Source organism: Balaenoptera ricei, chromosome 1, assembly GCF_028023285.1.
Source record: "Balaenoptera ricei isolate mBalRic1 chromosome 1, mBalRic1.hap2, whole genome shotgun sequence".
NCBI classification, from domain to species: domain Eukaryota; kingdom Metazoa; phylum Chordata; class Mammalia; order Artiodactyla; family Balaenopteridae; genus Balaenoptera; species Balaenoptera ricei.
The window spans coordinates 153,370,081-153,385,715 of NC_082639.1; the positions used below are offsets into that span (position 1 = coordinate 153,370,081).

Here is a 15,635-nt window from a genome sequence, read left to right on the forward strand (position 1 = left end):
GGCTGTGCTGGGTCTTCATTGCTGCACACGGGCTTTCTCTAGTTGTGGCGAGCAGGGGCTACTCTTTGTTGCAGTGCGCGGGCTTCTCATTGCGGTGGCTTCTCTGGTCGTGGAGCACGGCCTTTAGGCAAGCGGGCTTCAGTAGTTGTGGCTCACGGGATTAGTTGCTCCGTGGCACATGGGATCTTCCTGGACCAGGGCTCGAACCTATGTAGCCTGCATTGGCAGGTGGATTCTTAACCACTGCACCACGAGGGAAGCCCCTATGTGTGAAGACTTTTAATCACAAATTCAATTTCTTTACTTGATTCAGATTTTCTATTCTTTTTGAGACAGTTGTGGTAAGAATTTGTCCATTTTAAAAACATTTACAAATTTGTTGACGTAAAGTGTTCATAAGGTTCCTTTACAAATACTTTTAATTTCTGTAGGTTATGTAGTGATGATCCATCTTCCAGTCTAGATTTTGATAATTTGCACAATTTTTTTCTTGATCTAACAAATTTTCTAACTAACGAATTTTCTATTTTGTTGATCTTTTCAAGAAGCAACTACTGGTTTCGGGGATTTTTCTCTGTTGTTTTCCTGGTATCTATTTCATTTATTTTAATTATGATTTTATTTCCTCTCTTGTGTTTACTTTAAGTTATATTTACTCTTTTCTTTCTAGTTTTTTTTTTTGTTTGTTTGTTTGTTTTTTAAAGGGTTATTTATTTATTTATTTATTTAGGGCTGTGTTGGGTCTTCGTTTCTGTGCGAGGGCTTTCTCTAGTTGTGGCAAGCGGGGGCCACTCTTCATCACGGTGCGCGGGCCTCTCACTATCGCGGCCTCTCTTGTTGCAGAGCACAGGCTCCAGACGCGCAGGCTCAGTAATTGTGGCTCACGGGCCCAGCTGTTCCGCGGCATGTGGGATCTTCCCAGACCAGGGCTCGAACCTGCGTCCCCTGCATTGACAGGCAGACTCTCAACCACTGCGCCACCAGGGAAGCCCCTAGTTTTTAAAGAAGAAAGTTTAGATGATTGATTTTATCTTCCTATATAATATAAACGTTTACAACTATCAACTTCCTTCTAGGCACAACTTTGCTACAGCCATTGGTTTTTTATATACTGTTTTTACTTATATTCAGTTCAAGATATTTTCTAATTTCTCTTGTAACTTATTTTCTGACCCATAACTTATTTAGAAATGAGTTGTTTAATTTCCAAATATTTGAGAATTTTCCATATTTCTGTTGCTGATTTCTAGTTCCATTGTACTTAGAGAACATATTCTGGGTAACTTGAACACTTTTCCATTTATTAAAACTTGTTTATGGCACAGAATATGGTCTATTCTTGGAAATATTTCATGTGCACATGAAATGAATGTTTACTCTGCTGTTGTTGGGTGGAATGATCTATAAATTTCAATTAGGTAAAAGTGGTTGATAGTGTTGTTCAGATCTTCTATATTCTTACTCATTTTGGGTTTTCATGTTCTATCAACTATTAAGAGATGGGTATTTAAGTCACTGACTTTAATGGCAGATTTGCCTATTTCTTCTTGCAGTTCTATCAGGGATCCTCTTGATGAATTGGCACCTTTATCATTATGCAGTGAACATCTCTATCTTTGACAATATTCCTTGCTTTGAAATCTTCGTCTGACATTAATACGGTCACTCCAACTTTCTTTTAATTGTGAAGATGGTATATATTTGTTCATTGTATTTGTTTCTATTGCTGCATAACAAATTACCTCAAAACTTAGCAGCTCAAAACAACTCTTTAATTCACAGTTTCTGTGGTGTTAAGAAATCTGGGCACAGCTTAGCTGAGTTCTCTGTCTCAAGGTCTCTCATAGTCTGCAATCAAGGTGTTGGCTGAGCTCTAGTCATCTCAAGGCCCAACTGGGGAAGGATCCACTTCCAAGCATACGTGGTTGTTGGCAGGATTCAGGTCCTGGCAGGTTGTTATTCGGAGTGCCTAAGTTTTCTGCTGGCTGTTGGCAGCGTGCTTGCCTCAGATCCTTGCCACATGGGCCTCTCCAACATGGCAGCTTGCTTCATCAAAGCATGCAAGCAGAGAAATCTACTAACAAGACAGAAGTCCCAGTCTTTTAGCCTAACCACAGAAATGACATTCCATCACCTTTGCTGTATTCTATTGGTCAGAAGCAAGTCCCTAAGTCCAGCCCACACACAATGGCATGAACACCAGGAAGCAGGAATCCTTGGAGGCTGCTCCGTATCTGCCTCGAATTTGAGGTTATTATGGGACCCTTTTGAGAATGTCAGTGTTTTCCTGCTCTTTTGCCTTCGCGGAGTTGGAGCTTCTTTAATTCTATGAGGTTTTTGTCATAAATCTGTCTCTATCTGCTGGAGGCACCTTCTCTGGCTTTCCAGCACTGCTAAGCATTATTTTCGTTTTTCTATTTCTTGTCATTTCACCAAACTTTGGGGTGGGAAGAAAAATAAATAAACTGAGGCACAGGGAGGTGAAGTAACTTTTCAGTGGAGTTGGAAGAGTCACCATGGTAGAGGGAGAACTTTTTATATATGTCAAGTGACAAGCCCCTCAACAATTCTGATTGTTTTCAAATTCTCTTTTGGAAAGGGCACAGCATGTGAACAAAAATGGTCTTGGGAATACAGGCCTTTTGAAGCCAAATCCTGCCAATTATGAAAGCTGCTCTGGGCAGTAAGCTAGATAGATACCTCAAGAGATAGATACCTTGTGTTGTGGTATTATTCAGGATCTTCTTAGTTATCGGTAATTGTACCTTATATATTTAAATAAAGTTAAATTATATAGAATAAAAATTTAACCTTTCTTAAAATAATCCAGAAAAAAAGATAATTCTATAAAGCATTCTGGAAGATTACCCTTCATGCCATTTACAGTGTGAAGACTGCTCCTAGATCTCTCCACTTCACTTTCCCAGCATCTTTTTCTGAGACTGCTCACCCAAATTCCAGCTTTACGATTGTAAAGTTTAAGTCACCACAATGCAAAGAAAGATCCGTTCCTTATCATTAGCCTACTTTAAATCTGGTAAAGACAATTTGCAAACATCTCAATCCAACATTAATTTCTGGTCTTCACCGTTTCTCCCTTAGGTGTTCTTCTGATAACAGAAGAAGGGAAGATAACGCCACATAGCCTTTTAGACACAGTCACACATTTAGGAACATTCATCTTAATGTTTTACTCCCAAACTCCATTGTTATTAAAATTTATTGTTGCAGAACATTCCTTCACTAAGGCAGTTAATCAAGACCTAAGTTGGGAGGAGTTACATGTGACCTATTTTTTTTTTTCCTAAGAGAGGGCAGATAAGGTACCCCCACAAATGCATCAAAAAGTGAGGTACTTTCTTGTAGACATTTTATAATATAGCATGGTTTCTCAAACTTGATTCTTGGATTCTTTCTGTGTTCACTTACTCTGTAATCTTATGAATGATGTATCTATAATGAATGTCCAAATTAAAAAACTAATACGCATTTTCTTGTTTCCTATCATCAGAATGTATTCATAATTTATTTCAGGAAACCACAAAAAGAGAGATCCTTCTTTGAGTTCTAAGTCAGATTATTATTTTTGAGGAGACCCTGACACCCCAGTGTTAAGTGATCAGCAGTTATTAATATCCATGGATAATATTCTTTTGATAGCAGAAAGAAACATTAAAATACAACATATTTAATAACTAAACTTAGTACTTTAACCAACGTATTTGCAACATTCTTAGTATAGTTGAAAAACCTGACTGTCAGGTTTTTTTGTTCTCTACATCTATTCCTAAAAAGAATGTAGGCCTATATTAAGACAGAATTTGACGTTCTTTCACCTTTATTTTACATTATATTTTACTCACTTTATTATAAGATTATTAAGAAAAACTTTTGATCATAACCTACTTTTACCTCCATCGTATTACACTGGAATTAAATCATATAGAAAAAAATGTTTATTAATATCACCAGATGTATCAACAGCGTGATTTATTTTTAGTTACGTAATGAAAAAAATACTTGGGTGTAGATTTTTTTTTAAACTGATAAACTTGAAATTAATGAAATGGTCATTAAAAGATTTTCAGGTTTTGCTTTTTTTTTTTTATAAAAATCAGTATTTAGAATTTCACAGTGAAGAGGTCCTAAATTTCTCATACAACATGAAATTATATAAAAATAGAAGACATACACATCTTTAACTCTTTAATCCTTTGATTAAGCAGCAAGCATATCACTCTTCCAGGCCAAACACTGCTTCAACAAAAAAGAAAAATAATGACGTGCAAAATATTTACAAAATATGCAAAGCACACAATAAAGACATCTCACTATATACATGTGTCATATTACTAATGAAGCTAAGATTTTTCTACTGTGTGCTCTAGTGTACGTAGATCAAATTACAACACATCCCTCAGATACAGCACCTTTGCCCATGGTTGGGATAGAACGGATTTTAAATGAATCACAATATACTTAACAGCTGGACAGATGCTGGTGCTGACCAACTTGACTCACATATCCCACACACTGTATACTGAAGGTCTACTGACAAGAGACAAGACAATAGAAGCTGTATAGTATGCACATATGCAAGACAATCTAAATACTTTAAAAAAATGCTTTAGATATTTTCCTTTAAGATATATAACTGTCCCCATGGCTATTAAAGTAAAAATAAGTATAAATTCTTGAATACTAGGAATTTTAAATCATGATGATCCAATGAGAGAGAAAGAACACATCCTGGAAAAAGTTTTAGATTATGCCAGAACTTAAGGTCCTTATGGAAAGAAGTGGTCTAAACTTCAAAATTAAAACTAATCAATGGATTTAAGTCAATAGCTCTTTAACACTTTAGAGCCAAAGGTAGGGACTACCCAATATTTGGGGAATATATGACATCTCGAAATATAAACTAGGGCCTTTGATGTTGACCATTTCGTGAAATAGTTCTAAATGTGAGAATGTGAATGTGCAAACATTTAGCTTAAGTTCCACTAGTATAGCAATCTAAGCGATCTGTCCCTTTGCACAGGTCATGATTCCAATATGAAATCATTGTTATCAAAAATATTAGTAATACAATCACTTGTAAAATATTCTTTGTAGGTGCTTAATGATTATGTGTTGAATTAAGAAGACTTGAAATTTTTTGTTTCTTTATAAAAGGGGTCTCAGCATTTTAAGTTAACAGCATAATTGTGACAATATACTGATATATCTTTGGATAACACAGAACAAATTCTTAAATATATTTTATGAAATAATGTTGATGATTTAACCCTAAACCAAACCCAGAAGTACAGGTCAGCTGCAAGGAATACACAAATGTATCCAAATAGCACAATAGAGATTTACCAAGAAAACATCCTTTATATTAAATACAGACCATATTAATAAGTCTGACGGCAATTTAAAGTTCAGAACCTAAACACAAAAAGGGTACTGTAAATAAATGCTTCCATAACCACTATCTCCACATAACTGACAAAATATAATTCTCTTCTAAAGTCCCCAATGTAGGCAACTACTAGTTAAAAGCAGATAGCACTTAGAAAGATTAAAAAAAAAAAACCAAAATTAACTCCATTTTCAAGGAATTAAAGACACTGTACTTGAACAGATTAAATCCTCATTTATATGTAAAATTATTACTCCGATCCTCTTACTACTGCAAGATGGCGAGTCAATGACCTTTAAGCAAGGACTCTGCGCTAGGACCCTAAACTGTGTGTTAAAGAGTTAGCAGGTTCAGTACATTCTTTGTGGGTTCATATAATTGCTTTGCAATTGATTAAATTGCTTTCTTTTAAAGGAATATATTTAAATTCCTTTAGAAAAAAAAGCAAGAGTTTTTGAAAAAAGGGATATGCAGCTATAATTTCTTAAATATGCATTAAATGAACATATGTCAAAATCTGAAACGCAGGCTATCTATTCTTGCACTCCTAACATAGGAAAATGTTAAAAATTAAATTAAAGAAAAAAGAGAAAAAGTCGAGCATCCTTAACTTATGAAACTTAAGGAGTTTTCACAATTCCTAAGTCAGTATTCCTGTACTAAGAGCCTTGACTATGAAGAGGCAGGAATATAAAGATTCTCAATAAAATAAATACAGTAAAAACAAAACAAAAACCCTCGGTATATAGAATACTTAATCTCTTTTCCTTTAATGAGATCATGTCGCTGAATGTATACTCTAGAAAGGAGGCTAACTGTAGACTTTCTGTTGTATAACATTTCAGTTGCGTGAACTAAAAAATTTCTTAGGCATCTACTTATGCTAGCCCACTGCCACAGAACTAGTTCCCAGCCTCAGTATCTAGGAAGGATTATTCTTTCTTCTTTTGCATCAGTCAGATGAGCACTGGTATAATGATGGGGTGAAAAGTTACTGCAGCTCTGTCCAATTTAATCTTAGTGCAGTGAGGACTGTGAATCTGTCTGAATTCCGATAAGTGATGGTGGCTGTTGACCACCAACTGTGGACAACACTGGTCTTGGGTTTAGACGGGGTGGCATAGAATTAGCAGGGCGAATGAGAGGTGGTGGAGGCTGATTTAAAGTTGGCCGGGGCTGGATGAACCGAGCCTGCTGCTGGAGTGGAGGAGGCTGCCGGTGGAGAGCAGGGGCAGCAGGCAGTGTTGGACGAAGAAGTGGTGGAGGCTGGTTCAGAGTGGCAATGGGGGCTGTTGGTGTTGGAGTGGATGATGGGGCAGGAGGTGATGGACCCAGAGTCCGAGGAGCCTGTGGGGTCTGTGCCTAGAGGTGAAGAAACAAAAATACACGTATGAGATGACAATTCCTAATGAACTTAATACAATATAGTTTGGGCTGTCACAGGAAAAACAAAACAAAACAAAAACATAACACCAGTGTTTTTTGGAAGCACAAGCTTCTTTTATTTTAAACAAAACAAAACAAAAAACCAAAAACTGAAAAAGCAATGAAGCTACCAAACAGGCATCTTTATTAGTAAACAGCTTAACACTGGAAATAAAAATAAGACTATGAAAGAACAATACACTCTCCATTCTTCTAGGATCAGAACTTAGCATGTCATTATGACTTAAGAGTCACGAGAGATGCACCACTGAGTAAGTGTATTGTCAACCTTTCATGCTCATTTAGCTAGTCCTCTGACAAATTAACCTTACAGAACACCACACAAAATGGTGATTCCTCAACTCATATTAGCTCAAATTCCATACACAAACACACCTCCTCTTCTTCATCAGTGCTCTTCCCTGATGGCACATTAGAAGCACTTTTTGTCTCCTCCCCTAAAGTAGAAGCATCACCATTAGAAGCCTGGGTTCCTTGTTCTGCTTCCCACTCCTGCAATACCTCCTCTAAGTTAAACCGACGCCTGTAGTTTACAAAGAAGTTCTTCACTTGGCCAACAGTCTTGTTGCCAATTACATCTGCAATAGCTTGAAAATCTTTACCATATTTGCGGACACCTGGAAGGCAAAGTAAATAATACACCTGTGAAGGATCAGTAAGGAGAGCTGTGTGTACTATACATCATGCACACACACAAGATACCAGCAATGAAAATCCTTTCTGATAAACTCTGCTCATTTCTCAATTCTGAGATAGAGGCTAAGATATCAGGGTCACAGATGAAAACTATCAATTATGTCATTTCATCGAGCCAGCCACTTGCCTTCAACTGAACAATCAGAGACTTACCATTTTTTACATACTCAGTTATTTTCTCCAATCCTCTCTTGAACTCTCAAATACAGTCCATTTATTGTAAAGCATTGAATTCTTTGTTCCATCCTCAATTCCACATTCATTTATTTCCCTAGTAGCCAGTCACCTAAATTTGAGCAACACCGTTTGTAAACAAAACTGGATGGGAATGAACCATCTCTTTTATCCCCTCAATGGACTGAGTGAGTAATCTTAGGGTTCCCCCATTAAGAAAAGCATTGTAATTTTGGTCTTAACACCAACTTCAACATAATTAATTGCCTATCTTACCAGGTACCAATGAATAGAAATGAGATAAGAATTTAAACATAAAAAGCAGGAGAATCATCACAATCTGATGGACAAAAAAAGGGGAAGCTATTTTTCAGAGTTTGTTGGATTTTAACTCATCTAACAGTTCTAAGGACTGTATATATGAAGGATTCCGAGATATGCTCTGTAGCCTAAAGAATCAGGGTATAATAGTGACTACTTGTAGATACTTGTGCTTATCATCACTACCTTAAATTTAAGAAGGATTGTACATTCAGTTATTAAAAAACCTAACTTCCATAAAATTATGGAAATTTTATTAAATGAAGGATAATATTTGATTTATGAACTTGAGATAGTCAATTATGCCACAGAGTTTAAAGTGAGTTTATATAATCAGATGGACAATAATTTGCTCTTAAGGGAATTCTAAAAGAAATTCACTGACTCATTCTAGGAAGAGATGCACTTAGCTCAAAGTATAAAAGCTGTCAAAATTTTTAGTTTACAATTTGATAACTGCTTTTAAAAATACCAGAAAACAGTAACTCATTAATTAGAGATGAGAAAGGAGGAAAAAAATATTGATGTCTATGATATTAAAGTCTGTAGTTTAACCTAAGCAGCCAGAAATACAAGGATTTAGATAAACTTAACATGTATACAATCACACATAAGAGAATAATGTAAGAACATATTAATACCCCAGCAGAAATGCTAGACATATTCTTACTGATAGCTATTTGGGTGATACACCTATTACCTAAAGCACCAGCATGATATAACTCCTGTTTTTAAATTCTGTGCTTATTTTTTATTGAAAACTTGGGAATAAGTATCTCTTGCTACATTCAACTTGCTAGGCTTGACTCTATGGGGAGTTCCTTTCTCTTAGAGCATTTTGGGTAGGAGGCCTGACATTATTAAGCTATAACCATATCCCATTGTTAATACAGAGTTTTGGGTTTATAAACTATGCTCATTTGCTCTGTTCTCAAAAGGAAAGACATATGCATGACAACAAAGTAATAATGATAACTAAACATTGCTTACAATATTTTATTTTATATTCATTTACAATATAAATGAATTTATATTCTCTTAAATACATGAGCTGATTTCCACTTTGAACTTCATAATTGAGTATAAATTCTAATGGTGACTAGGTTCTACCAAGGGTTTATCTGGCAATAAGAACCCAAGGTCATTTCATATGAAGAATTACTGCTGCATACTCAAGTACTTCTCTACTACTTGTACTTTGGAAAACAGCAACTCAACTTGAGATGACTGCACTGAAAAACAAATACTAATTGGAAATCACACACAGTGTTCTACCAGTGTACTAATTTTCATAATGGATATTTAATTTACATTCTAGAAATGACCAATGCTACTGAATACGTGAGTTTAGAAATGAAAACCTTAAATAAATCTAGGATTAGATCTGCTATATTCTTAGCAAGAAGTCACATTAAGAGTAACTCTGACTCCAAGTCTGACAATAATTACAACCCTCCGAACACCCATTTGTTTAGCAAAATATACTCTAAAACCTACCACTAAGCTGTCCCCAAGTCTAACTCCACTATATAACTGTCCCCTCTTCTTCTGACTCTATTTTTTTTGGTCTTCCACTTTATTTTCTCTTGCTCGATGGACTTCGCCTTGTCACTAATATTGTTGCATTTCCAGAATTGCATGCCCCCAAACCAAAACTACTTCCTATAGGAACTTTAGTTTACCCAGACACTTTGGATTTTCTTCAGGTCACCTAGGTTCTGAGTCACCTAGGTAAGTTTATCATTAACTTGTGTATGCTAGTCTCGTATCAACTACTTTGCAAAGTCTTAAGGCTCAGACCACACTGTAGACTTCTGTAGTCTGGCTAAGGAGCTCAATCACGTCCTGAGAGTAAGTGGGTCCAGATATTAATGTCTTTAACCTGCAGGGTGGCTGGGCCGGGTCTGGAAGAGCTCGAGCTCCTGGGCAGTCTCCTCTGGACAGACAACAGCCTCATCTGCCTGCCTCAGTGTGCTATGAAAATTTTCATAGTTTTCTCTGTGTGCCATGATGTGAAAAAGGTTGGAAAGTACTATGGAATACAAAGTACCACCAGCATTACTACAACGCAGAGTACAGAGGAAGTGCTCAGGAAATACGATTGATTTTTCTTCTCCATAGGGCTTCATTCTCTTATTCTTCCCAAGCTACAAGTCACATATGGCTGACTTCTTTATCACTTTCACATTCCCAGTGACATTGCACATTTTGGCTAGAAGGTGGAATTCTTAAGCTCTGTACTATGGCTGATAACTAGTCAAACTCTAGTGAAACACCAACTGAAGACTTAATGGGACTGACTCCTTCCGATGAATCCCCAGGTAGGCTTCTGTAGGTCAGCCTAGCAAGGTAGCGGTGCTGAGCAACCATCTTTAACAACCTATGATATCAGAGTTACTTTGTTACAACTCGTAGCTGGGGAAAGGGTCCATTCTTTTCCCACAGTTTATAAAAAACGAGGTCCATCATATCTCATATTATATCCCTCATAAGAGTTGGTGCTAGAATGACTTAGGAAGTTCTTACTACAAAACTTGAAATTTCTCCTTCATTTTCATCATTAAATACTGCAGGTATGAGAATTTTGCTATGCTTTAAAATATGTTCACCTTGACAAAAATTCTAGGCACACACAAACACATAAAATGGGAATGCTAATATTAATGACCTTGAAAACCCTAATTTGTATTCTAATGAAGGATCAACTTCTCATGAATTTCTTCAATAAACAGATTTTTATGGTCTGAATTATATCCCATATCACAGGCTGAATCAATAAAGTAATACTGTGAGACAATAAGATAGCACAACTATTCCTAACTAGTAACTCTATTTCCTTATGTGAAATACTATCTCTATCACTTTTGATTGACAATTCACTAAAGGTATCAAAAAGTAAACAAGTTAAATCATCTAATCACTCATTATCTCATTATGAAATAACAAATAAATGTAGAACACTTTTTAAATCTCTCTAAAACAAAACAAAAAAACGATTAAATCTCTCTCACTCCTCCTGAAGATATAAAAGGCTTAGGTCCATCTGAACCACGGTTTTAAATTAAACTTGTGACCTTTAGGGCAAGAGGTCAGTTTTCAAAGGTGAGTGGGAAAAAACTTGAGAGAACCCCAGAAGAGGGAAATTAAATATTTCCCAGGGAGAGGAAAAAATTGTTTTCAGTAAAATTGCTAAATTTCATTTCAAAGTTACAGTGAAACAACATGGCTTCTACACTAGCAGATGAAACCGTATAATCTTTATAATATATACTTTTAAAGTTTTGTTTGGGAATTAACATAAAAATATTACTCATTAGGATATTGTGTTATCATTATTTTATTTTCCAACCAGTGTTCTATATTACCCAACCAAAAAACAATTCGTATTTTTAGAGCTTTGGGTAGTAAAATAGTAAGTTCAGGAGCATTTGTAATATGGTGTTTCCCAACTCTGAACGTGGTATTTAGACTTTTTTTTACTTTGACAGAAAGGATATCATAAATCTGCTTTTGGTATGTTTAAAAAGTTATTTTTAAAATCTTATTTTGGACTATAAAAAAACCCCACAAAGCCAACATTACAGTGACAAGCTACTTCTAGATATAGGTAATGAAAATTTGGGGGATATTTTTTTCCCTGCTTCTTGCACAAATGTCTTAAAGTGAGCATGTACTTGGTATAATTGGAAAATATTAATTTTCAAAAATCTATTTTTGAAGTAAGAACACAGTGACATCTAGAAACTCCAGGGATATGGTTCTTTCCTATCAATAAGAGGTTAATTTTAAACTCAAACCATTCAGGAACATGCATTTCTTTTCACCTCCTGTAAATCTTGTCAAGAATTCCTAGTAAAGAAGGTAAAAAAGATATCAACAGCAGTGGGACAATGATTGGTGCATCTGGGCGACGGCTAAAAGTCAAAATCATATATTGTCTTTCCAATGTCTAGCCTTTCTCTTCTGAAGCTTCCCATCTTCTTGCTACAAGTTAAATTCCATCCCCAAAATGCTGGGAATTTTGAATCATTAATTATCTGAAGCAAGTGCATCAGAGGGTTGACAATTATACTTTTGGGTCTCCATTCTTGTGATATCAGTTATAACAGAAAAAACTCTCTAATGCAAACAGATAACTTTTAGATGGAAAAGTATGAATCTATCTCCACCTCCTTTTGATCATTCATGTACTGAGGATCATGTAAGGATCGTTACAATCCTTATGCCTTAATCAACAGCCAAATCTCTTTTCCCCCCCTACTTTAGGGACCATTCTAGCTTTTTTTAAAGTAGGAGATAAAATTAGAAAGAAGACAATTTCTAGACTTGCAACTTCATTGCTCCTAAAAAGGAATGAATGTATAAACTATAGGGAGAGAAGGTAAAATTCAACTGTAAGCATAACTCACTTGAACATAGTTCTGTTATTTCCTGTTTTATACGAGAAGGCAAGTAATATAAAAAAAAAAAAAAACTAAAAATTAAAGTTGATGCCTTGATAAAATTAGAAAAATTTTTTGTTGTTTACCCTAATATAGCACAAATATTGTAGTTGGGAAGCATATTTTTTTGTTTGTTTTTGTTTTTTAGTTTTTTACCACTAATGACTATGAAATGAATACATTTAAGAGGAGACATAAAATAAAAATGTCAAACATTGTATACCATGCTTCTGCTCCTATACACTTTAAAGAGCAGATGTTTTGCGCTATCATTTAAATGTATTGTTACTTTTTGAAAACAGATAATAATTGTTCCATTTTACATGAAAAAAAATACACCTAGAATCTAATTCTTTTCTTAATTCTTGCTTAATAAGGAATGTTTATCATATGAATATCAAGATTGATTTTAGGATAATTTCTAAAAGCACCATAGATTAGAAAAAAAAATTTATATATATGACATAAGCTACAAACAGGGGTATTTCACCATTAACACAAATATGTGAAGACTATAACTGGCCTTACTATTAACTAATTTGTTATAATAGAAATTTTAGATACTCAAAGCTGAAACAGATTACAGAAATTGTAGAAATACCATTCTTGGTAAGTATTTTAAGAGGATTAAATTAAATTAAAGCAGCATTTATAATATCCCACTTGGGGACTCTCAAAGAATGCTATTGAAGTTATAACATAGTTAGAAGTAAAATCAACATAATAAAGTGATAGATTACATAAGTAAAAGCAGACATTCCTATCTGGTCTGAGCATGATTTTCCCCCCTTCCAAATAAGGGAGAAAGAAGGGGAAATGGCTTATTTATTTATTTAAATATTTGTTGTTAAAATAATATTTATTTACAATTTAAATGGCTAGTACTTAGTTAACAACAATATGAGCAGATGGAAGTGGGAAATATATATTTAAGCCCTAGGAAATGATCTTAATATACTTATTTGGTTTTCAGAATTACAACAAAAAGTTTATTTAATAGTAGAGTTAAAAAAAAAAAATAGAGTTATAAATCTCACTAGTGACACTAGAGTCAACATTTCTCTTTCTAGGTCACTGTAATGGTCAACTACGAGCAAGATAAAATAAAGCATTTAACAAATGAATGTCAAATCAGAATCTCTATGTAAAATGTCTTGAATAGAAAGTTCTATATAAATTAAAACATGTTAATATCAAAACATAAATGATTTGAAACTGAAGTGACCAGAAGAATAATATCATATAAAGGCTTATCATAAATAAAGATTAAAAAGAAGAAGAAAAAATCAAAAACAATTGCCTGCTAAGATAAGTACTTCTGGATTACACATGTTAAAATAAAAAGTTCAATTATGTACCTTAACCACACTGAGACTCAGGTACAGGTGACATTACTATACGATTATACTGTTTATAAGACACACTTTTGAGTATTATATAAATACATGGGCACATGAAGCAAAGATGGCACTTTTTAATTCTCCCTAAAATAACTATTTTGGACACAAATAGCTTAGCTTTGTTTTATTGTAAATAACAAAAACAAAAACAAAAAAACCCCAAAACAAAACCAAAAAAACCTAAAAACTCAAAGTGAAAATAAAAATTTCACACACAGAGTCAAAATAAATATTTAAATAAAAATGAAGACATTAACATACTAAGAGAGTGCTTTCAAAATCCTAAGAACATGAATCTTTCCATACAAATTGCTCCATTAGTGTAATTTATTTAAGGATTACTTTTCAAACGTGCATAAAAATATGACACTGAATATCCCTCAGGAGAGAGGAAATGTTTGATTATTTCTATAAATACTCCATTCTTGTAATATTTATAAGCTGAAATAGTGTCCACATATATAGCTCAACTCCATATGTAAATCTTTCCATTGTCCTTCTCTTGAACGCAGCTTTTCATAATATCCAACCCAGCCATAAGATTCAGTGGACCCTACCACTTAAAGGAGTACTGTAGAACAATATCAAATCCTGATTCTGTACATATAGAGAAAGATTAACCCAGACTTCCTAGCCTATTCTCTTAAGAAAACCCTTTCACTGGGATAATTTCTTATATGAAGAGTACAGGATTAGTATACTAACCTTTAAGCAATGAAATACTGGAAGACGGGGTTAAATTCTATAGGCTACTCTGATGAAGGGAAACAGGCTTTACATCAGTCAAACCAATGCCTACTCAAATAACTATGTTAGAGCCATAAGACATAATTCTAAATAAATATGAGACAGCCATTGAAAATACTAATTTTTTAATCAAAAATTTAAATTGGCAGTTTTTAGTTTTAAAACAGCTATTATTGAACATTATAAACTAATTAAACTTTGTTCTGACTCATTCAGAAACTTAATTCTACAATTACAGATGTGCTCAATGCACATCCAGCACCCTGCCTCCATCGAATCAAGTATTTCTATTTATGAAATGACTGTATACCAAAGGGAAGGCTGACATTATCCTGCTGGCACCCTCCTGTGACATTTTCAAATCACACTGGGTGAGTAATTCTTACTCTAATTCTAACTGCAGAGTCATCTATTAATCAATCTTTAACTACATTATTCTCATATCCGAATGATACTTGCACAACATTTTTGAGTTAAATATTTTCTCTATGTTTGAATACTTGGAACTATTTTTAAAGATATATGTTTCACTGGGGCCCAACTCTCTTATAGTAGTTAACCTAGACAAAAAGCCCTCAATACAGAGGGCTCAGCCAGGAAGAAACAAATTGTAAACCAAACTTAAATCACACAATCAGTCCTGCAGATAGTTCATCTTGAAAGGGAAAAAAATCTACAACACTGAATTAAAACATACAATATGCCCTTCTTTAAGTAATTCAAATACAAGAAAATCCAAGTTTATAGTGCTTCCAATTTGCCCATGGGTATTCATATTACAAAAAGTTTTCTGCCATACAATTCAACAAAGCATTCTTATAAATAGTGCATTTAAAATTGTATGTGTATATATATATATATATCTTAAGCCTCTCTTTTGTATAAATAGATATATTTAAAGTCAGGTTTTGAAGCATTCAGTGGCATATCTCTTAAGTAAGTTATGGTACACTGAAAGTAAAGCATATCATTAATATTTTCAGTACCTGACATTTATCAAAT

At 34.4% G+C, this 15,635-nt stretch overlaps 1 protein-coding gene across 6 annotated transcripts in view; it reads right to left on the minus strand.

Annotated features, from left to right (window-relative positions):
* Positions 1–4,193: 4,193 nt before the first annotated feature.
* Positions 4,194–15,635, minus strand: part of RCOR3 (REST corepressor 3) — a 50,438-nt gene continuing 38,996 nt past the window's right edge. For 3 of the 6 annotated variants that reach the window (XM_059938643.1, XM_059938652.1, XM_059938680.1), the window contains 2 exons: positions 7,229–7,470; positions 4,194–6,769 (listed from right to left, as the gene is read on the minus strand). In XM_059938643.1, coding sequence (XP_059794626.1) covers positions 6,425–6,769; positions 7,229–7,470 — 587 coding nt within the window. In that variant the 3' untranslated portion in view covers positions 4,194–6,424. Of the gene's footprint in view, positions 6,770–7,228; positions 7,471–7,702; positions 7,836–15,635 lie in introns of those variants that run through there. The other 3 variants (XM_059938670.1, XM_059938662.1, XR_009505721.1) reach the window with 2 other exon arrangements.